The 23699-nt window shown below is 38.6% G+C and overlaps 2 protein-coding genes across 2 annotated transcripts in view; both read right to left on the bottom strand.

Annotated features, from left to right (window-relative positions):
• Positions 1–881: 881 nt before the first annotated feature.
• LOC148651264 (lysozyme C II-like) lies at positions 882–2925 on the bottom strand. Its single transcript, XM_088601348.1, has 4 exons — positions 2758–2925; positions 1973–2134; positions 1531–1609; positions 882–1031 (listed from the first exon to the last, which is right to left on the bottom strand). Exons 1-4 carry the CDS (start codon positions 2882–2884, stop codon positions 965–967), a joined length of 435 nt encoding a protein of 144 aa, XP_088457474.1. The 5' UTR covers positions 2885–2925; the 3' UTR covers positions 882–964.
• Positions 2926–7387: 4462 nt separating this feature from the next.
• Positions 7388–23699, bottom strand: part of LOC148651263 (nitric oxide synthase 3-like) — a 34040-nt gene continuing 17728 nt past the window's right edge. The window contains exons 16-26 of the mRNA XM_088601347.1: positions 20410–20584; positions 19510–19636; positions 18760–18838; positions 17255–17439; positions 16267–16433; positions 13257–13467; positions 12583–12670; positions 12232–12353; positions 11873–12021; positions 10827–11021; positions 7388–8604 (exon numbers count right to left, since the gene is read on the bottom strand). Of these exons, the coding sequence (XP_088457473.1) occupies positions 8515–8604; positions 10827–11021; positions 11873–12021; positions 12232–12353; positions 12583–12670; positions 13257–13467; positions 16267–16433; positions 17255–17439; positions 18760–18838; positions 19510–19636; positions 20410–20584 (1588 nt within the window). The 3' untranslated portion in view covers positions 7388–8514. The remainder of the gene's footprint in view (positions 8605–10826; positions 11022–11872; positions 12022–12231; positions 12354–12582; positions 12671–13256; positions 13468–16266; positions 16434–17254; positions 17440–18759; positions 18839–19509; positions 19637–20409; positions 20585–23699) is intronic.

The following is a 23699-nucleotide window of genomic DNA, read 5'->3' as shown; positions in this document are numbered from 1 at the left end:
CTGCAGGTGAAACATTAGCAAAACACAGAGAAAGAAAATGAAGAAAATATTCCTCTAATGTCCCTTGTTGCTAATAATGTATTGTCCCTGATTTCATCTCCTTTTTATAAAGTATCAAGCACATCCAGAAGGAAGCAGCTGTAATTATTAATGATATTAATATGTTATTAATTTGGCAGTCTGCTTTGTCCCACTTTGGTCTTAAAAGAAATGTGAGCCTGGTGTGTCCTTTCTGTAGGAAAATTGATTCTGAGTATGGAAGGATGTTTCTTGTGTGCATGTCATCTAAAAATGAATCTTTGAGTGGAGACCCTGAGACTGAATTACCTTACTTTCTTTAAACACATTTTTGTATACTGTTGGCATTCATTTTATCTCTACAAAGTTTCACAGAATTTGTTGTTATCAAGATACTGTGATATAATTGTCAGAAAGAGTGACAAATAGAAATTGGATATCTGCCTGTGTGTTTAGGAAGCTGGTCCAATACATGTTTTGCTCATCTGTATAGTTTATCATTGTTTTAGGTGGTTGCCTTTGGATCTAAAAATCAGCTATTCTGAGGGGAAGCAAAGACTGGAAAATAATTCTTACTTTTGAGCTGTATCCTGCTCATAAGATACCAAACATCCCTACAGTCTTTTTCAGATTACGTTCACCAGTATAACTAATTGACAGATACAAGTATCCCTTTGATCAATATCACTAAGCAATGTATTACATTATACTTTCTTCACTGCAATATTTAAAGAGAAAGGGATTCTTGTCAAAACAGGAACCCATGTTTATTTATGTCTGCTTGTATGATTTAAGGGAGAATTCAGGTTTAAATACCTTGATAGCCTTTTATATAAGTTTACAAATTACACAATAGGCATAACTGCGATGAAAGTATCCTTTTATTTAGGTTTAGAATGCTACAGGAAGCAGTTCTACCATCAATGGAATAGACTGTATGGCTGGCTCACACTCCACAGCCAGCAGTGTACTGGCTAAGATCTCTTCCTTGACAACGGTTACGCCAGGCCACCCTGGAAAGAAAATTAGACAGAGGTCAGATGACATGAGTGCATTGATCTGAATAATTTTAAAAAATCAGCATATATCATACACAGCAATCAAGCTGCAGTTAACTGCAAGGTAGATAACATTTGCTTCATAACAATTTCATATAACTAACTTCACTGCTCTTTACACTAGGTGTACAAAAGGTGACAATATCTATGTAGCACAGCCACTACCTTCAAGAGTCATCTTGTCTTTATAAGAGTGCTATTTAAAAGAACATTTCTCCTTAATGTTGTGACATATCAGAGATGGCTAAAACTATAATACAGGTGGAATTAGGTTTTATAATAGAAAAACATTGTTAAATTAAAATATGCCTACTGTATATTAAACATTTAATCTAGGCACTTTCACTTTTAGATGTATTTGCTTTGCTTATAGCTTGTAGGTGGATAGTAGTGTGAGCGCGAAAGATAAGTTGGGGTGCAGTGTCTGTCCTCCCATTCATTTCTGCGTTCTCACCAGGCTCTCATGCCATTGGGGTCTCTGACCACACGCTTGGCACACTGGATGGCAACTGTAATGTCATTAGTCAGCAGCTCTGGAAGGAAAAGAAAGACATCAAGGTGAAAAGCAGCCAAACAGCAGCAGAAACACATTGCCATTCAGTCAGAACAACACACCTAAGTTATGCAAAATAAAAGTCCTGACCCTGAAAGTACATTCCTTTAAAGTTTAAACAGTATACTGCCAGACTTAGATTTATAGTCTGAAAGAGTAAAACAAATGGTATTACTGTGAGGATTTAATATGGCACCCCACAGTATTACTGTAATGCAGTAAAGGAGAAAGTACGGTATACTCATCGTCAATACATGTAAAACTTGATGGTAACCATGCACTTTCTAAAAACAATTTGAGCCTATAATGCACGATCTGGGTTATCTGGTGGAGTCCTACTCACGGCTGCAGGAGATGCCACATGCATTCTTGGATTGTGGGGTCTTTCCATCCTCACACCACCAGCGACTGTTTATCTGGAAAATCCCATAATCCGTGGATCCATCCGAGTTGTGATTGATGGCTGCAGTGTTGTAACTGGACTCCCACTTTGACAAGCACACCCCTGAAAAGATATTAACCCAGGGCACACATTACAGTCTTGATATGCTGCAGTTAGACACACTGGAGAATCCACTTAGCCAAGTTTCAGATGAAGCTACAATCTTCCAGAAGCTACAGCTTCAGAAAGTTAAACACACGCTGCACACTGACAAGAGTGAGTTACATTCCATAGGTTCAATTTTACCCTTGTATTTTACCATTAAAATATTAAAAGTGGTATCAGTGATATTGTTATCACTTAAATGTATTTTTAAAAGTAAGCTCATAGAGTGGTGGAGCAGGAGAGAGGTGGATTCATGCTCCCCTCCTCTGGCTGCAGAGAAACTCTTCACTCCCTCACAGGTGAGGGGGGTGAAATCAGAAATCTGCCAGAAAGAGAAGCCTTTCCAGGGCTTAAAGATATCTGTCTGTGTCATTTCAGTTATCACCTACACCCTAAGCAAGGCAATGTTCACATCCAGTGAATTGTAAATTAAAGAAAGTTTAAATGTTTTTGTTTTAAAAAATGGTTGATAGGGTATTAGTGTCACTTTGAGATCAAAAATCTTTCCTCATTTAAAAATCTCCAAATGGGACCCCAACCTGTAAGACCTTAGTACATAAGGGCTGGCGCTCAGTACTCACAGTTTGGCAGGCTGTATCCCCGGTACCCATCCAGTCCAGAAGCCTTCAGTTTTCTTGCCAGCTCACACCGATCATATACCTTGCAGTTCGCCAAGGCGAAGAGCAGACAGAACACAACAACCTTCATTTTGAATACAGCACACACGACTCTCTGAATCAATGTTCTTGTCACTCGGGTATATATAGACTTCAGAAGAAGGCGTTAAAGGAAATGCTGAAACTTTTACCTTTTCTTGTAAACTGGTCTGGCAGAAGTTCAACTTCCCCTTTAAGGGCTGGATGAAGTGTTTATAAAGAAGAAATACTTTACCACATACAAATATATTTTTGCCATATTGCAAAATGGACACAGTTTTTTAAAATATAGATCAAATTCATCCCCATGCAAATGTGTACAAAAGCAATGTGTCCCTGTTGTTCACTCTTTAATGTTAATTAGGTCATGTTAATCTGGTCCATGTTCTAGTTGATCATATTTTTGTCATTTTTAAGTTGAAACTGAATTTGCAATCTGCAGTTGCAGAGAATGCTTTACGATTTCTAAAATGGGTGATCAAAGCCTTCTGCTTTTTTATGCTGTAATGGTCATTGGTTTAATGTCTAGTGATGTGGACTTAAAGAACCTGAGATCATTTTCTCAGATGTAGACAGTAGGGCAGTTAAACTTTTAAACCACAGCTGGAGTGGTACAGTGAACTGGAGAAATGTTTTTATTTTATACCTTGAAAACAACAGAACCCTCAGGACCTGGATCCTAATATATAGTGATGAACACAATATGAAGTCAATATCCAATAGACAACAATATATAAACACCATAAACATCAGACAACCACACATGGAATATAGCTCACATGTTAAACTTGCAGGAGCTTGAGTTTGCAGCTTTGTGGTACAGGGGCATATTTTACTGTATATATTTTATTTTATATTTCAGGTATTTGTTTTTTAAAATGTACAGTGCCCTCTAAATGCACTGTGACAGCAAAATCAAAAGTGTTCGTTTTTCTTTACAAGCAAACCATTTGTATTTTTAATTCTTAATGGTCAAGTGAAAAAGTATTCAATAAAATCGGTATGAAGACTCAGTATGAGAACTAAATATAAATCAATTATATTAATGCATGAGAGGATCAACAACTCAAGTGAAACAGGTTTGTGAATGAAAATTATGATGCAGAGAGTGATGGGTTCAACTCCACTTACTTGTAACAACAAGATAAATCACAGAAAATCGTTTCCACTAATCACCAACATTTTCTTCACAAGGAAACCTTTATTTCTTTTGAAAATATATGTCAAACTTGGGAACATGTGGGAGGAATTTGATTTATATCACAATGGTCCTATGCCATTGTAGGACCTAACTTGATCTGTAAATAGCCTCGTTGGGAAGTTTTATTTTATTCTTCTGGGAAAAGTACATATTTGCTTTTCCATTGTAAACTGAATACTAGAGATATAATTCACTTCTAACAATATGTGCCAGCTCAACCATGACATTTAAAAGATTGATGCAGTAAAATACATTTATTGAACAAACAGGCATATTAAATGTGCGATTCACAGCTTTAGAACATCAGTTGAATACTACACTTTAAAACTTTCCACTTAAAAATGACACCATATAACGTGCATTTTCAAGGTGCAATTCTCTCAATGTACAAAATCATAGAAACCCATTTTTTTGGAAATCTTCTATCAAAACACTCCATGCTTGGCCAATTTGTAAATTATCTACAACTTCCTCTTTAATTTGCACAACATTAAGTGGAAAGAGTAAAATTTAGCATCTAAATGGACATGTCATCAGCATTTTGTATTGATATCTTCAGGTCAGTGTTTCCCATCTTATTTTTACAATTTATATGTTTCCTACTTTCATTTCTATTTCATCTTGAATTTATTTTGCTGATTTTATAGTGTCTACTAATTCTCCTATTCGGCATTATCTGAATGTGTAACTATTTGATATATATATAAAGATTTGACAGTACAGTGCTTCTTATACAAATCCTTGTGGTACTTGTCACGGACGTCCAAAAGGACTAACCATGGGGAGCAGGAGAGCGGAAAAAGACCCATATGCATAGCGGCAAGACGGGAAAAAGGCCCGGGCTCATTAGTGCAAAGAGTTCAGGAATGCCGTATAGAAACCTATGCCCTCAGGGAGTGGACGTGGGGCGCCCTGGTGCTAGGCGGGTCTCAGGACATCCGAACGTCAATGCTGAGCGAGGACAGAGTGCAAGACCCGGAAATATATAGCCCAAGGGAAAGAGAGGGACAGGAAGGACAGCAGACCGGAAACTAGGGACAGGACAGAGAAGGAGCGCCCTCTGGCTGCAGAGGGCGTGACAGTACTCCCCTAACCCCATCACCCCAAATGTTTTTCCTGACTGACCCCAACATAACCAGAAGAAATGTTGTTCCCCTCTGTTAACTTCCTATACTTTTGTGTCTTTGGAGTCTTTAAGGTTAATTCAGGAGCACAGTCCCACATTCTCTTTGTCCTTCAAATTGCCTTGGATTTTTTTAGCCCAGCATACTCTCATTAATAGGGTCCTAAATTTCAGCCAGGGGTCTGGGAGTAAACTAAGTGTGGCATGACTGGGTAATTACTGTATGTCACAGACTGAGAGTTAAAGTAGCTTTGGGATATTCTCTCTTATCCTTATTCAATGCAAGTTATACTGTAGATACACATTTCTTTCCATCCATCTGACCTGGAGCTACAAATAGCTTAGCTTGTGGCACCTCCTGATTCAACAAGTGCTTGGATGAGCTTGTTTGATAAGTTAATTCCTCAAAACAGTCCAGGTTCTTAGGGAAGATGCCAGGAAGTCCAGTATCACCAGTATCATTTTGATCTGCAATATTTGGTGAAAATTTTGCTCTCAATAAATAAAGATTTCCAACATCGCCATATGTTTCAGATCTCCAGAACTTGCACTGTTCCTCAGTTTGGTAGATGCAGTGCATTTGCCTTCTGAATGCAGATTCAATTATTTACATTTAGTAAATTTACATTACGATAGACTTTAATGCATTGATGATTGCTCTGTTTTATTTTCATTGTCTTTACAGGCCCTTTTTTGCCTTCTTACACCAATTTCTGCAAATATCCAGATATCCGAAGACAGGGGCAGCACAATGGCGCAGTGCTGCCTCACAGTACTAGGGCTTTGGGTTCAGTTCATGGCTTTCCATCTTTGTGTAGCCTGTACTGTATGTTCTGTATTTATGTGAGTTTTCACCAGGGACTCCAGTTTCCTCCGACATCCAAAGACATACTGGGAAGTTAATGGCTTCTGGGAAATTCCCCTGGTCTGAGTGTGTGTGTCTGTGTGTGCCCTGCAATAGACTGGTGTGTCGTCCAGGGTATTTCCTGCCTTGTGCCCATGTTTGTCAGGATAGGCTCTGGCTCTCCCACAACCCTGTATTGGATAAAGTGGTGAGAAAATGGATGGACGGATGTCATACGACACATACCGTAACTGAAGATTCAATTACCATTGTTTGGGAGAGAAAGTACAACTGCTCTTGGCCTGCTATCTCATTCCAATGTAATGGATAGAGAAGCCTTGAGGACGTAGCCTCTTTAAAAAAGTTAGCATAGTGAGGTTTTAGTATGCCACTGTGTTTGAATAAGATATTACAGCACTGTTCAACATGCAGTGCATTAATCTTTAGTTTAAGCAGGATTGTAAGTACTGTATATTGCAGCTGCACTTCACATGGATTCTTGATGGAACTCTTGTAGTTTCATCAAAACTGAATGAATTATTGAAAACAATATTGGATTTGTGCTTATAGAGGTCACATTCCTTACAAATGTAATTCTTGATAGACCCTAAGAATATAGCAGCTTTGTCTTGGTAGGTAGTGTTTTCTTTCTTTAAAAAGTTGGATCGCATTGTAACACATGACCACAAATACTTTGTGAGTAATGGATAATTTTGTCTTCTATAACATAAGGACCCATTCTACAGTATATCTCATAGAAATATTTTTCAAGAAAGCTAATCCTATTGGCGAGTTACAATGTGCAACTCTGAATCCAGATGCCCTGATAAAAATACATGTATTTTAGGTGAGAAAAAGAAAAAGCATTATAAAGAAAAACTATCTTTCTGTAAATACAGTTAATTAATATTTTGTTACAATAGTTCTAACATCAGTGTACAATACATTTGAGAGGTCTTACAATGCACTGTTGCACTATTCGGTGTAAATCTAGCTATATATTCCCCCCACTCTAAAACTAATGTTAACCGCAAAGGTTTTCCTAGTGAGTTTGGAATTCCATTTCTATCAGGAATTGATAGAATTTGTTCTTCAAGAACTGTTAAGATATTGATAAGCTAAACTCACAGAATGCTTGATTAGAAATGAGTGGCTATACAGTATAGATCCCATGAGCAGCATCTTAACACTCCTATGATTATTTTAATTACTTCAAGCAGTAATTCAAATGTTTATCCCTTAAAATTATAGTACAAACACAGAACTTTGTTGCAAGATTTTGAGTAAAAATTCAGGGGCTCCTAAGGAGTATTTGCATTAAGTACTGTAGCTTCTCTTTTTCATACAAAATGAAAGGCATAGGATAATTTCACAAAATTATCAGACCTTTGTTTTTTAAACCCCCTTTTTAATATTTAAAACAACAAATGTGTTATTTATCAATCATATCAATCATAATTTCTAAGAACTATCACCTCTGACCAACAAATTCAAGTTTTATATGTATTAAAACACATTCCAATTTAATTGAAAATAAGACATTGGGCAAAATCCAGATGCAGAAAATTATAGTACATTTTCTTAAAATGGCAAACATTTTTTAAAAACAGATTCTGTCCGAGAAGCCAACTTGAAAATTCTGTACTGCATGTTGGATGACATCATGTAATTACTTTATTCAGTGAAATTATAATTATAATAATTATTCTCTTAAAATACAAAGAATAGGTCATATCTGTTATTTAGAAAAATGTTGAATCATCGTAGTCACATTATCTGAAATATCTGAAGTTTCCTAGTTCTGATGACTCCTAAAGAGTCATTATATGCATCCTGTCCTGCCCCACTGGCTCTTGTCCTACTGTACATCTTTCAAATCCCCTTTCACCTTCACTCCGTAATCAGCCAAGCCCTGTTCTCATACTTATTTGAGACTGTGATTATCGCTAAACCATGGCAACAGATTTTACTTGAAGTGAGCATTTTGTAAAATCTCAAGGAATGTTGATTTATGTGGGTGAATTTGTATTTATGAAGATCTTGTATGAATGATGGCTTTACGAAAGGTTGAGTGTGCATGTATTCAGAAGTTTGTTAAAATATTTCTTTACAAGGTCTCTCTGAGTGCGTTTCAATGCATGTTGAGATATGCTACTGTCTCTTCTTGTGAATATGATTGATTTAAGTTCCAGAAAAATCTTTCTATAGCAGTGAGTAGGACTGATCCAAGTGGGGAAGGAGGGGTTGTCTGTCTGTCTAGTCTATGTGCAGGTGGTTATCAAACCAGTATGTGTACTCAGGTCTACCTGTTTGCACATTACACATGTGCACTATTTAGTGTAGTTAGGTGTCTCTCCCTGGACTAATGGTTGGATGTATTAGTGTAGGAGAACCAATAGACGGAGGATATGTGTGTGGTTGATTGTGTGGTTATGTGTGACTGCTTCAATCCCTGTGTCACCAAGTGCAGGATCAGAGCTCTGGCCCTTCTGAGCTCCCTAAGACTCTTTCATCCTAGGAGTGATAGCGGTAGCGTATCTGGGAGGTGACTTCATGAGTGCGCAGAGTCACCCCGAAGATATCCTCATGGTACCGATTCTGATCCTGTGGGGAGAGAGAAAGAGTGTAGGATCAAGTAGGGCAAGTAGGATCTGGACAGTGAGAAATGAATGAGAGGGATCAGTCTGTGTGATGCACATTTAGACAAGGATAATGTAACAAAATGCCAGGGTGTACAACAACAGCCTACTACTACGGCCTGCTATTATATCAACTGTACTTTGGAAATTAGGTGTGTTATTTTGGAATATTAATCAAATAAATTACTCAAATCAGGGGTAATTACTGATGGACTGGAAAATTGTCAATACAGGACCCATCTCCAACAAGTGTGACAAAACTAAACAAAGTACTTATAGACCAATATGTCTTCTATTACGTAATAACAATTAATGGGACAATAATTAGAAATAATTATTATTAAAAAAGGATTTGTATAACTATGGTAGGATAGAATAGTTGAATTCTAGGAGGTACTCAATGGGTTTAGAAAATGTATTATAAATTACAGTGTAATATAAATACTTATAATACATTGAAAATTATAAGTAAGGGGACTGAAGTTAAATTTCTCATTTTTGCTATGTATTAATGAAGTTTATATTTTACATTGAAAGACTAATTTGAGGAAGAAATACTCAGCTTTAGCTTTTGTTGTATTACTGTGTACTATTTTCCATACAAAGTTATTGCTTTTCACTGTACTGTAGGTATTGCTTAAGTTAGAGTCCTTTGCTCAAGCAACAGCAGTAAAGAATACAAAGTACATAATGTGATGCTTAGATTTTTAGAAAGCTAGTGAACGCCATAATGTCATAGTGGTGAAATAATAGTAGTATAGGACGTCTGTGTTTGGTCTTAGGAATGTTAGGGCCACACCTGTTAAGGCTGCCTAGCCAGCCCAAATAAACAAAGGAGTGATAGGAATAGTAGGAATGTCGAATTGAATAAGCATAATTCACAGCCCACAACTGAAGTCTAGAAGTATGCTAAAATCAAGAACCAGGTAGGCAACCCCAGGAGAAATAAAACACCTGATGCAGGAGAAAACAAGGAGAACCCATAATGTATAAACATAAAAAGAAGAACAAAAAAAGAACAAGAGCTAAGCATCGAAAGGACTAAGGGCACAGTTTATATACTGTAGGGCTGTGGAGGGGACGCAATTCATGACTGGCCACAGCCGTCTGCGTGGTCTGCACCTCTCCTGCATAGCTGGACCAGCAACCAGTGTCTGAGGCGCCCTCTGGTGGCAACATGCTGGAACTGTAACAACACTACCATTGCAATTGCAGATCTACTCTATAATTGCATTGCAGATCTAATCTATAATTAACTAATAATTGCTTACACTTATATAGCGCTTTTAAAGGTAATAGGGACTCCCCTCCACCACCACCAATGTGCAGCATCCACCTGGATGATGCGACGGCAGCCATAGTGCGCCAGAACGCTCACCACACATCAGCTATCCGTGGGGAGGAGAGCAGAGTAATGTAGCCAATTCATAGAGGGGGATTATTAGGAGGCCATGATTGGTAAGGGCCAATGGGAAATTTGGCCAGGACGCCGGGGTTACACCCCTACTCTTTTCGAGAAACACCCTGGGATTTTTAATGACCACAGAGAGTCAGGACCTCAGTTTTACGTCTCATCCGAAGGACGGCGCCTGTTTACAGTATAGTGTCCCCGTCACTATACTGGGGCATTAGGACCCACATGGACCGCAGGGTGAGCACCCCCCTGCTGGCCCCACTAACACCTCTTCCAGCAGCAACCTTAGTTTTTCCCAGGAGGTCTCCCATCCAGGTACTGACCAGGCTCACGCCTGCTTAGCTTCAGTGGGTTGCCAGTTGTGAGTTGCAGGGTGATATGGCTGCTGGCCGGAAATCTAGAATACTCTAGATTCTCTGGTATATGTAATAAACTATTAACATTCCCAGGTGATTCCAAAATAGGATTAGCAAATGCTGCAGAAGCTAGAAAGAAAGTTAAAGCAGATATAAAACTGAAAAATGGGCAGACACACGACAGAAGACATGTGATGTAGACAGCTGTAGAATGCTTGAATGCAGGTAGGAAAGACGACCTACTAACACATTTTAGGAACTGTTCATCATAATATAGACTGAGATGACTATGACACATATTATTGCTTAGATTGAGAACCATTGTTTTATAAAATATAGAGAAGTAATAAAAATACAGACAATGTTATAATCTATTGAAAAGTGTATGCTAAATTGTTGCTAAAATGTTATCCTTACCCTTAGGCTAGTTAGGTACTCCTTTGCTGCATTATCAGTCATCCCTCCGTCGGACACCAGGATCTGCTGCACTGTGTTCAGCACATCCTTCGCCATGGTGACATCACCGCACACGTACATGTGACCCGAGTCATGATGTAGTATCTCACACACCTTTGCTGACAGACGCTGCTTCAGAATGTCCTGGACGTAGGTCTGATACAACAAACAGAACATGAGTTGGCATTTATAAAACATGAGCCAGCCTTTTCCACATAAGAAATCAACATACTGTATAATGAAACAAGCCAAGATGCCAATATAATACCTCCTTCTGGCATTAGCATACAGTACTTGTAACATGAAGACCTTGAATCATCCATTTCTCTGCACGCTGCTGTAAAAGCAGCAAATGGTTAATGACCACAGCCCCCTTTAAAGAAAGGTTTCTGTGCAGTAAAATCAAGCATGGCCAAATACAGAGATGCACAGCTTCAGCAATGTAAACTCTTTTCAACTTTTGTTATTCACCAAGGTAAAGTGCATGAGTGTTAGCATATTTGTACTGTAAGTGAATTTTCTGCTGTGCATGAAACACACTGGGCTATGTAGCAATGGCAACAGATGATCTCACTTCACACAGTGCTGTGAGCTAAGGAAGAATGTCAACATCATCTGTATCTGCTCTGTATGCCATGGCCACCATTACACCAGTACCACAATGTAGACAATGGGTAGCTTGTATTGTGGTTTAACCATTTTTGAAGGGCATAGAATCAAAACCCCATACTTAAATTTTAATAAGTACAGTAGCACTTATTCCTTACATATGTATTTATATATATATTGGTGTGTGCATAAAAGCTGCAGTGAAGTGACTGAAAAATTCAACATAAACTGGGTGAATCAAAGTGTCATCACTCTGTTCAGGCAGACAGAGCAGTGTGCCCTCTGCTGGTGGAGGTGGTGAGTCATCACTGTGGTAGAACACACACAACAGTTTGCCCTCTGTTGGAATAGGTAGAATAGTCATTGCTGTGTTTTTAATAAGAGATAACAGTCAGTACCTTGGGAATGTGCTTTTCCCGGGAGTAGGCAGTGTAGACAGCACTCAAGGCTCCCCTCCTCTGGGCATCTTCCATTTCCTCTTTGTAAATGTGGTCAAATTCAGCCTGGCGACAGCCGAAGAGCAAGACCATTCCTTCGGGCTTTTTCCCTGCAAATAGATCACACAGCACAACCTAGGGCATTAGATACCCATAAAATGAGTAGTTTATTTAAATCTTTAATAAAGGTTAACTCCACACTAAAAAGTAATGTTTTGAATATGTGTTTGTCCTACAGTAAGCAATGTCAAAAGTATGTTCTCTCTGCCTTAACGAGTCCCACAGTCCAATCAGATATTCTCTTGGATGGTCACACTCACCCAGCTGCTCGATCTCATACAGCCGCTGTTGCCAGAAGCTCCTGAAGGGTGCAATGCCAGTGCCAGGACCCACTAGGATGCAGGGGGCAGAGCTGTCCAAGGGCAGGTGGAAGGATGGAGCCCTATTGGAGAACAAAGTGTTGACAAAAACTCACATTGGAAGTGGCAAAGATTTATCTGTGCTAAAAAAATCACTTTCACCTTACAGTTAACGTTAAAACTGTAATGGATAATATTGTATAGGCTAGTTACAGCAAAAGGCTTAGATAAAATGTACCTATATTTTAAAATATAAAATGTATTGAATTTACTTAAAGACAGTCAGTTATATACTTAATAGAAAAATCTTACCCTCTGACAAAGCAGGGAACGGCTTCCCCAGGCTGGATCTGGTGGAGCCAATTAGAGCAGACACCATAATGCAGGGGCCCTTTTCCACCTGGCAGAAGAGACAGAACCCTGTGCTCATTATTGCACCACTGACACTGAGACAGACAGTTGTGCACTCTCTTGAGGTATCACACCATAGAAAAGTCTGACAGAAAGACATACAGACTCTGAGAAAGAAAGGCCGAACAAAACCTCGAGACTCCTGAGCAACTCAACCAGCAGGGGAGCCCATTCAGAGAACTGGTTGAATCCTACTGTCCAAACATCACCAGTTCATTTCTCAGTGAAATTATCAACCATCTGTGGCCACAGTGAGATTGAGACAGATGGAATAACCTCAGTTTGCCATTCAACAGCCTCCACTGTCTCTGTAAGTTTGCAGTGGAGCGAGAACCGAAATAATGTGAAGCTTATAGTATGTACATTGGCAAAGCGCTCTGACAAATATATTTCAGAGGAAAGCTGAACTGTCCTCTCCATTTTCTTGAATGATATGAGGATCATTACAGTGAACCCGATTGAGAAATATCAGGAGAGTTTACATTGGTGGGAGATTGTAAATGGGGATACCGAACGAGACACAGACAAACTGACACCACATCTTCAGAGCGAGCATGAGAGAGAGACAGACTGACCCTGTGTGTTGTACTGGACCACAGCCACAGTGATGTGGATCTCCTGGGGGCAGACCTGAGGAGAAGAGCTGATGGAGTAGTACCGCGGCTGCAGTAGAGGCAGCTGGCTGAGCAAGAGGGAGGTGGGCAAGGTGACAGAGGGGAACTCCTCCAGAACTTCCGCTAGGGTGGGTACGTGCTCCCAGCGCCACACCTCATACTCCTCTCCTGCCTGCAAAATATGTGTGAAATTGTTAAGTCCTAAAGTGTTTATACACTCCACAGTTTTCCATCTCGCTGTGATGTTTATAGTGTGTTTTTCAAAACGTTGGCCATTTTTGTGTGCTAGATTCTGTCATCAATGCTTAACTGGACTGCTAATAACGGTCCAAATACGTTTCAAAAGTTACTCTTTCATATTTGATTCCATTCTGTACAATGTGAAATCTACTGACAGATGTTTGGTCTTTTTTGTTTTTACCTTTCTGTTCTTCAGAACATACTTTCACTTTCACTCTCATTCAAGCTACAGGATGTTTTGGGTTGTGAATTTTTCTTTTTTTGGAGATTGGCGGGGGTTATCATTTTTCAGTGTTTTTTAATTTTTGTATTGGTTTGTATTGTTTTTTTGTATTGTTTTTTAAATTTTTGTATTGATCAACAATATTGGACAAATCAATCTTTACACAGTTTCTATTGCTCTCTTGTGTGGAGTGGACTTCTAATAATTAGAATTATAGCAAGTATAGTAATTGGATTCCTTTATTAAATCTTTTCAAGAAGTATGTCATTGCAACTATGGAAGTGGCTATCTGAAGTGTTTTAGGATTTAGAGACAAAGGTCAAACACCAAGCAAGTGTCAACTTTTTGTGTTCTTGTGAGTGTTGTGTGTGTATGAAGCAGGAATGTCCTTTATTACGTATGCATACGGGAGCCAAAGCCAATGAAGCACTGACTCGACTCACTGATACAAAAGGATGCGTTTTATACAAAATCACAAACAGAAAACCCACCCAGACCGTGATAAACTGTAAGAATTGCAAGAACATTCTTGGGTTCCTTTAATCATTGCTTTGGCAGATATCGGGCACTCTCAGTTCTGGTCAGGCTGCCAAAGGGCGCACAGCCAGCTCACACTTAAGTTCCAGTTAGTAATTTTCCATTATTCTAGCAGGATAGTTAGTAAATTTACTAAAAGTAAAAGTAAAAGCAAACTAGTGTAATAAGAGAAAGGAATGTTTGATCCCTCAGGAGCTTCAAGGCGAGAATAGAGCTGAGGTGTCTGTCGAGTTTTAGGGGGTCTGACACACATTGATGAAAGACATCGTAAGGTTTACCTTAGTTAATTAAGTTCTCGTTAAATGATTAAGAGTCATCAACAGTCCAGGAAAATACGACAAAAAGACAGGGAGAGACGTGGAAGAGAAGAAGAAATGCAAAGAAGAACGCAGAGGAGAGAAAAGGGACCACGTTTCTCTCTTCGGAAAAGAACCAGAAGAAAGGTTCTTGTTCAGATCAACCTTAAGGACCAGATTTTTTGCTAAGTTTTTTAATCTTGTTATGAGAGTTTGCCATTCTGTTGTTTTTAGGAAACTGTGAATTCCTGTATAAGGAATCCCTAGGATAGAAACAGTCTTCTGGATTTGTGGATACATTTTTTAGAATAGGGATTGAGTCCCATGAGTTTTGTAGCATCCAGATTTACGGTATAGAGAGAGAGATTTAACTCTAGGTCACCTTCTGTTTTATTTATAAGGCAGGTTTATTTCTTTCGTTGGCCAGTGTTGGTTTTGTAAATTGTGTGAGTACCTGTTAGTAATCTATTGTTACAGCTATTGTAACTACTGAGGTATCCTTAAGAATTTAGATACAATAGTTAACACCCGGCCAGAGTAAACATTTGAAGTTCTCAGAACTTCAAAGCAAGGAAAGAACTATGGTGTTTACTTAGTTATGTTGGTTGCGATATACATTGATCAAAGAAATAGTCTGGTTTACCTTGGTGAACTAAGTTCTGGATAAATTATAAAGTGTCAATCAACCGTCCAGGAATACAGCACACAGGAAGGTAGAGAGAGAAGACAGAGAGGACACAGGAAAAGACGGAAAAACACAGAGGAGGACATGAGAGGAAGACAGAAGACAGGAGATATTAAGTTTTAAGTTTAAGTTAAGTATTTTAGTTTTGTTAATAGAGCTGCTATTTGGTTGTTTTTAGGAAACTCTGATTTTCAGTCTAGAGAATCCCCAAGCTAAAAATGGCCTCTCCTGGTTAATGGGTGCATTTTTAGAATAGGGAGATATGTTTCCCATTCGCTTTGTAGCAACCGGATTTATGGTGAGAGAGCTTAAACTCTAGGTTATATTTTATTGATTTAGAAGGAAGCTTTATCTTATCTTGGCTTTTGAAGGTATTATATTAAAAGATTTGAATACTTGGTAGCAATCTGTTTGTTTTTATGTTGGGTTGTCAGAGCATAGAACTCTGGGACACATTGTTTGTAAATGTGAAAATAGCATAGTGTAACTTGTATGTTGTATGTTTATTGTGTAACTTGTTGTCTAGTGTGTGTATTCACATTGTTAATAAATATTTGTTTGACCCATTGTACCTGAATTATTACTCTTTATATCAAAGCTGCACCACTGAACAAAGAACTCAGGTGCTTCTTGGGTATACAATTTGGGGTTATGATACTTTTACTTATTAACGGATCTGTCTATTATATGTAATTCTCTATTTGTAACAACACATTAAAACTCTCACTATAATAATAAGGACAAAAATATTTATGGTTAATTTAATATAAATAGGTAATCCTAGATTCTAATAATAAAACTATCATTAAGTAATAAACAGTAATATTTATTTTATATATTCAATGTTGTTAACAAATTGATATGTATTGAAATATAAATATTTGTACAGCTAGTGAATAAATCTAATACATCTATATTAAAATAGTATTATAATGTTATATAGAAATCTAATTATAATCATGTCATATTGAACAGAATAAGGCTGATCACCTGGCTGAGGGTCTCCAGTCTCTGCCGGTCTTGCTCGGCTGTGGCTTGCAGGGAGAGGAGGCGCAGCAGAGGGGGTGTGGGTGGGCTGCTGAGGTCCAGCAGGTGGTACAGGGCCTGCACGAGGGTGCAGGGAGGGAGCCTGTCTCCAGCCACCCAGGACGTCTGACCTGCAAGGGAATGGGCGCTATATCAGCACACACAATACTGTCCATCCATCCATTTTCTAATCTAATACAGTGACGTGGGGTTGCCGGATCCTGTCCTGGCAAGCAACAGGCACAAGGCAGGATACACCCCTTGATGGGATGCTAGTCTATCGCAGGCCACATACAGGCACCAACATACACATTGTCACAAGGACCAATTTTCCCAGAAGCCAATTAACCTACCCAGGGTGCAGACAAAGACATACTGTATGTCTTTGGACTGTGGGAAGAAATCCAAATACTGTAGCTGGGGTAAACCCACCTGAACATGGGGAGAACATAAACTCCACACAGAAAGCACCTCAGGAATTGAACCCAAGGCCCCAGTGCTGCAAGGCAGCAAGGCTAAGTACTGTGCCACTGCACACCCAATACAGACTGTATGTTGCAGTATTATAAATGTGGAAAATAAATATACTGTATATGAAAATGAAATGGAAACAGTAAAATATTTTTTTTCCAACATTCATACTTATATTTTTCATTTCTGACATATATAATTGTATTATAAATATGAAATAGTTCGATACATATTAATTATGAATGCATATTTAAATGCATTGCATTGAATGTTTAAATGTTTCTTAATATATTGTTCCTGGAATTTTTAGTATTGCTTTACACATAAAATATAGTTTTAGGATACATTTCTTTATATTTATTTCTGTATAGAATGCTGAAGCATGTAAATCAATGAGTTTCTTATAGTAAACAGGTTATAGTGTAACCCTTTGTAAAACATATACAGTATAGCCCCTTCCCAAAACACCAGCCATTGTTACCGTTCCTCTCCTTTAGGATCTCCGTGGCAACTGTTTCATTGATAGGTGGTGGATCAGATACACGGGCCAGTACAGCTTGGACCAGGGGCTCAGAATTGGTGGGATAGATGCCCAGGTGGTCACCAGGCTGGTAATTCATCTGGGCCAGACCTCCAGTGTCCAGCTTCACCAGCACTGTTGCCCGGCTGCATAAACACATAATACAATTAAAACACAATGACTAACACCTTTCACAATAACACCCTTTTTGGGGGTCAGTTTAAAGTAGGTGAGGGATCTGGACTCATTACTGGGTTGTTTGGGATATCTTTGAGCAAGGTGCTTTGCCCCAGTTGCTCCAGTCACCACAGCTTTCCAAATGAGCACCAATGCTGCCAAGATCAAAGCATCCTGGAGCTTTAATGGAGAATAATGTATTCTTGGTATGCTGAGCACTAAAAACAACAAACAACTGAAATAAGCTCTGGCCAGATAAACATCCAGTCCTAAACAGAACCAATTCAGTTTGTCTTATAGGTCATCCTAAATCATCAATTTTTTAAAGATTGGGAATACTTGTAAGTAATTGATTAGTTCAGCAATCAATTTGCTCAGTTAGGGGAATTTTTGTCCCTGTTTTTCAGATTTATATTCCAAATGATCTCTATACTTCATAATTTAACAAATCACCTCTTTACTTTTTTTTATTTCTCCAAGTCTTTAGAAACTGATGATTTAATGGCAACCTATACAACTTGCTGGACCTGGGGTGGTGATCCCCTAATCTTGACTCGGTTACAGACTCTACTCAGATGTGGGTAGTAAATGAAAGAAACTAGTCTCCCACCTCTTAACTTTAAGCTGAAGGTCATATTTTACATTTACATTTTATCAGTTCAACATTTGGAAGATCCCCTGTCTTAGAATGTCCTTTCTTAGGCTTTCATACATGAAAATACTTCCAACACTTGAATGGCAAACAGTAGGGTTCCTGGTTTTATTGTTTTTATTTTATTTATCAAAAGTCTTTTTCATCTGAAAAACACAACCCCCAAACAGAACTACAGTGAAATTGTGTGTTGTAAGTGTTGCCTGGCTTCTGTGTGCCTGCAGTGGAGAAGTTCGGGACAAACAAAGCCATTACAAAACAGAGAATTATTTTTGCATGTTTTATGGATCTTAAAAAAACCTTGCATGACATTAGGCTCTCCAGATGCCTGCTTAATAAAAACCCCTTATAAAATAATTGAAGGTGTCTATGTCCATGGAGGTAACAAACTTCTTCGACTCCTGACTGTAAGATGGGCAACTATAATAACAAATTCAACTAACTAATCCCATGTGGAAATTTAACATCCCAGTTTAGACTCTATCATGTGCCATAGTATACTAAAGCTGAACCACTAATAATGGAAGTAATCAGTGAATCTTTAGTGAACTCTAGTGGCAGTCCTATGGTCATTGCACTCCCCAAAGTCCATACAATCTCTTTAAGAATGATGCCTTTCAGATATGAAATGTGTTACCTGGACTTCTCACTCTGTAGATTCTGTGTGGAGATGACCTTTGCCTGAAACAGCTTCTTCTTGTGTAGATTTGAGAGGGCTTAGGAAAAGAGAGCAACAGTGTCAATACAAAAATAAACTAAAGGATTAAAGAGTCGCAACTGACCTACAGTGCATTTAATAAAAACTGCACACACCATTCTGACAATTAGTTTGAACATGAATGAATCAAGGTGTACAATACAGTGGATACACAGAAAGTTCTACAATATACATATATTGAACCAGACAAATTACCAAGAAGACAAAAATGGTGTAGCAGTAGCATTCTGTATACTGTATGTATTTTTTGACTGACACTTTTATCCAAAGCAACCTACATTTGAACCTTTTCATACAGCGAGTTATTTTTCTAGTACAATTCACATGAAATAACTTGCTTAGATGTACAACCTGCTTAGGTTTACACACCTGCTATATTTAATTGTCTGTTGTATTGTATTTTTTTGCCATGATAATTTTGCATACTGAGATAGAGATTAATAATATTTATCAAGATGATAATGAGTTCCATCCAGAAATGATTTGTACATCTTGTTTTAGTCAGTGATCTATAATCACCACAAAATACCTTCAACATATTACATAAATATGGCAAGTTAAACACTACTTTATTTACTGGAACCCCTTGTAGTTACTAAGGTTACTAAGGTACAGTATATCTATGCTTTGAATGCTGATTGGCTGATGCTTGTGAGGAAATTGGCTCACCTGTTGGGATATCAGTGGGTATGGCCTTAAAGACAGTCCTATATTTGTTGGGCTGCCACTCACTGGAGAAGACATCCTCATCCTCATCCAAGGAGTCCTCCCCTACACAGAATGTCTCACAGGCAGCCTGTATACACACAGACACATCGGTGGAGCTGTCACTATAATATCCTGCTTCTTATTGAGCTCACAGTCCTCCACATGCAAAGACACATGGGCAGTCTCAGAGTGACATAGATTGACAGACACACTGTCATTATTTGTTCACATTTTTTTAATAAAAAAAATTAAAAAGACAACATAGTTCAATTTTTCTATATCTGAGTGATACCAATGTACATAGAGCAGATAAAGAAATGGTCAGCCCTTAATTTAATCTTTCACAAATACTAGGTCGATTGTTGATGCCCCAGCTAATGAAGCATGATGTAGTAGAAATGTTACAGAAAAAAGCATGTTTGATGCCTGTACATTTCTTTTTTGATGCTTCATTGTGATCAATATGCAATTCTTGAAAATCTTCAATGATTGGAGAGTGACATAGCAGAAGCCATTATCTCTGCTTTTGCTTTAATACTGCTTTGCTGTCTACTGCCCCATAACTTTAATTTAGAAAGATGTTAGAAACATCACACCCCTGACTAAAATTCCTTTAAGAGTGATAATGCGTAAATACCAAAGCTGTCAACCAATTAAAGTTTTATTTTGAAAAGCTATTTTCCAAATACATTTAAGAACCTTGAAATTGTCAGAAAGCCAAGCTATTTTTAATATTTTTTTATCTGGATGAAAGAAAACCCGGGAGGTGGATCTGAATGCTACAATCACACGTGTCGTAGCTCTTTGGTCAGAGGATGAGATTACAGCTCAAATCATAATCCGAGTCCAATGTTAGCTCACCTTGAAAACCTTCCTGGCCCAGGTCCTGAAGGACTCCTCCTGCCCACACAGCTCGTCTCCCTCCCCCATCTCCAGGATGCGCTCTCCGCCCAGCTCCTCAAAGCGCGTGTCCACTGCATGGGCGAAGGCACAGAAGTGCGAGTACGCCCGGGACCCCAGCCCAAAGACGGAGAACCTGCGGGCACATGTATTGTCAGCTAACATAACCAGGCAGGGTGGTGGCACTGTGGCTAAGGATCTGCGCCTGTGGCTGGAAGGTTGCCGGCTTGTGACCCGCAGCCGGCAAAGGAATCCTACTCCGTTGGGCCCCTGAGCAAGGCCCTTAACCCCAACTGCTCCAGAGGCACCATAAAAATGGCCGACCCTGCGCTCTGACCCCAAGCTCCTCTCCCTGTCTGTGTGTCTCATAGAGAGCAAGTTGGGGTCTGCGAAAAGACAAATTCCTAGTACAAGAAATTCTATATGACCAATTAAGTGATCTTATCTTATACACAGAAGCACTGCTGAAGAACTGGCTGGCAGTCAGTCCAGGAAAAACACCCTCTGGAGCAATTACTTTGGTAAATTTACATTATTTTACACCTTCACTGTGGTTTTCCTCTATTCTGGGTGCAGTATCTGGACAGAAAGTTTTAAAAACTGAATTGTGTAAAATATATAAATACATCTAAAATCTTGTTTTCTAAACACCTTGGTATACAAGGAGCACAGCAGAACTAATACGCGGAAATCTGCTAGTGTCACAGCAAAGATACTGTATTTTCTGTGCATCCTTTAGATTCATTACCATTGCTGATTCTGAGCTAAACTCAGCTTTAGGTAAGTAGATGGACTGTAGTTCTTTCAGTTGACAGCTAAACAAGGCTTTGCTAGGTCAGCACAGGGATGGGATACTTCTAAGGAAATCCAGATTGCTACTGGAAGTGAGGTTGGTGAACCACAATGTGGCACTGTTTCCTCTGAACCAGAATTTCCAAACCAAAGCATGGTGACCAAGACACAGTGGATGGTACCTCTTATAACACAGTATGAAATAACAAACTGAGGTCCTGACTGCCTGAGCATTAAAGATCTTGTTTAAAATGTTGCAGTTTTAAGAGTAAAGGTCTCATCCTTGTGTCTCGGCTGAATTCTACTCTGGGCTTGCACAATCTATTCTTCCTAACTCTCTTAATTTAAATTTCCTCATGAAACTTTTACTTCTCCACAGGATCTGTGTGCAATGAGGCTCCTAGAGCATTATGGCTGATACATGTCAGCCAGATGGATGCTGCAGATCTACTATGGTATAAGTATAGCAGTCTGGCAACCTGTGGACTGAGACCCTCTGTATAAATACCAAGAATGATCATCATCATTATTATTATCTTTAACTTTTATTAACATGTTTTCATGTAAATAAAACAGTAAATGTTGTTGTTACAGCTGAGCTCCGGTGGTCTGAATTTTAAAATACACACTCTTATAAAAAACTGACCATTAGTTTAAAGTAGACATTAGCTACAAATATATATTCTTATGAGTTCATAGTAGATTTATTGCAGCACCTAAGTGTCTGGCAAGATGAATGATACTTGATGATGAATGTCACACAGTTTAATCATTTCTCATATAAAACTATCATACTGAAAGGTTACGTTTTGAATGAGACATTTTTAGGCTGATATGCAGCTATTTTAAGTCCAGAGTGTTAACGTAGACCTCTATGAATCTTCAGAATGCAGTGATGGATATTATACAGGCTCCTTTCAAGCATAGCATCCTTGGAATGAGTTCGTAGTTGCCTAGCGACTATGAATGCTAAAATAAAACACTGACAGGCCTGTTTTTGTTTGTAGAAGCTGCCTTCTTCAATCTAGTGAATAGTGAATCTTATTTTTCTTAAGGCCTTGTTGGCAACAGACAACCAGGAGGAAATGAAACTGAACAACCCCCTAATGGAGGTCGACTCTTAAAAAATAGCCAGCAATAACTTTGGTAACCTAAATATTATGAACATATTTGACTAAAGAGCTGTCAGTGTCTCCGCAAGGAGGGAAGGATAGTTGATTGCTGTCTATGTGTTTGTGAAAAGTAGAAAGTATGTTTTCTGGTGTTTTTTTGCAGGTGTGTGGGCTACAGAGTGATCTTACAGACTCTGTGAGAAAGGTACTGTATGTGATTGTCTCCAATTGTTTGGGGATGGCAGATAGTCGGCAGCAATTTGGGAATTTAACACAGTACTGCCGTTTTCCTTACCAGACGCACTAGGTGTCTTGTTACCTGGTCACATTTTTTAGATGTTTTTGTTTTCTTACATCAATATCTGGGTCGATTTGAGAGTCATTCTTTTGATTTGCTGGTGTCGGAATTCAACTGTAACTTTTAGAAACCAACTCTACTTGTCAAGTTCCATAGGTGTCCCACACTTATAAAGCTAGCTCTAATGTATTTATTTGTGGCTGTGGGTTCCTCTGCCTTCTCTGCCACAGAGACGAAAACATGTTTACTCAAGTTGGTAATAAGGTTAAAAGTTTTGTTATATCAGACATGTGTAACTAAGCAGGTGAGATTTTTGACTAATAAATAGCATCTCTGGCAAAAGCATGTGCCAGGCTCTCCACTGTACACTCCAGTATCTAAAGAAGTCAAATTCCTATGCTCGCATCCTTATTTGGATTGTAGTTCCACCTTCAAAACCTTTAGGCATTATAATATTCTGGACTTTCTGAAATGTTGACAACAAACTCTCAAGGCAAATAACAGGCAATATTTTGCTTCCCAGGGCTGTGTCCTATCTCTGTGTCTTTTCTCCCTTTTCACAAACAACTTCACATCTTGTGTTGATTGGGTTAAGATTATTTAAATAAGCAGATGATACTGCTATTGTTGGCTTTATCTCTGAAAATGATGAGCTTCCATAACAGCAGGAGAACAACCTGGTGTTCTGAAAATCCATGTGCATCTAGATAAATGCTACACACTCAATGCATCAAAAACTGTAGAAATCATTTCAATATTGATGATTGATAAATCACTAACACATAGTTCATATACTGTAGATCATATAGTTCAGTTAAGAAGGCACAGAAGAGGATGTACTTTCTCAGGCAATTTAAGAAACGGAATGAACCAGCAACTTCTTTGTCAATTTTATACATTGATAATTCAAAATATTTTGACAGCTTCCATCATCGTTTGATATGGGAATTAGGACACCCATACAAAAAGAAAACTGGAAAGGATTGTGTCCAAAGCCTCAAAAATAATAGGTTGTGAACTCACTTACATTTTATCATTTAACACAAGCC

The sequence above is a fragment of the Lepisosteus platostomus genome, chromosome 12 (assembly GCF_059453375.1).
Source record: "Lepisosteus platostomus isolate fLepPlt1 chromosome 12, fLepPlt1.hap1, whole genome shotgun sequence".
NCBI lineage: Eukaryota > Metazoa > Chordata > Actinopteri > Semionotiformes > Lepisosteidae > Lepisosteus > Lepisosteus platostomus.
Note: the sequence above shows the minus strand (reverse complement) of the source record. Positions and strands in the feature narration are given on the sequence as shown.

What these genes read in the sequence shown, in the direction of transcription:
- LOC148651264 (XM_088601348.1), bottom strand. Translation starts at nt 2,884, where the DNA reads ATGAAGGTTGTTGTGTTCTGTCTGCTCTTCGCCTTGGCGAACTGCAAG. An exon ending in ATGTGGCATCTCCTGCAGCC is followed by an intron (nt 1,610 to 1,972) that starts GTGAGTAGGACT and finishes TTTTCCTTCCAG; the next exon opens with AGCTGCTGACTAATGACATT. An exon ending in CCCAATGGCATGAGAGCCTG is followed by an intron (nt 1,032 to 1,530) that starts GTGAGAACGCAG and finishes TTTTCTTTCCAG; the next exon opens with GGTGGCCTGGCGTAACCGTT.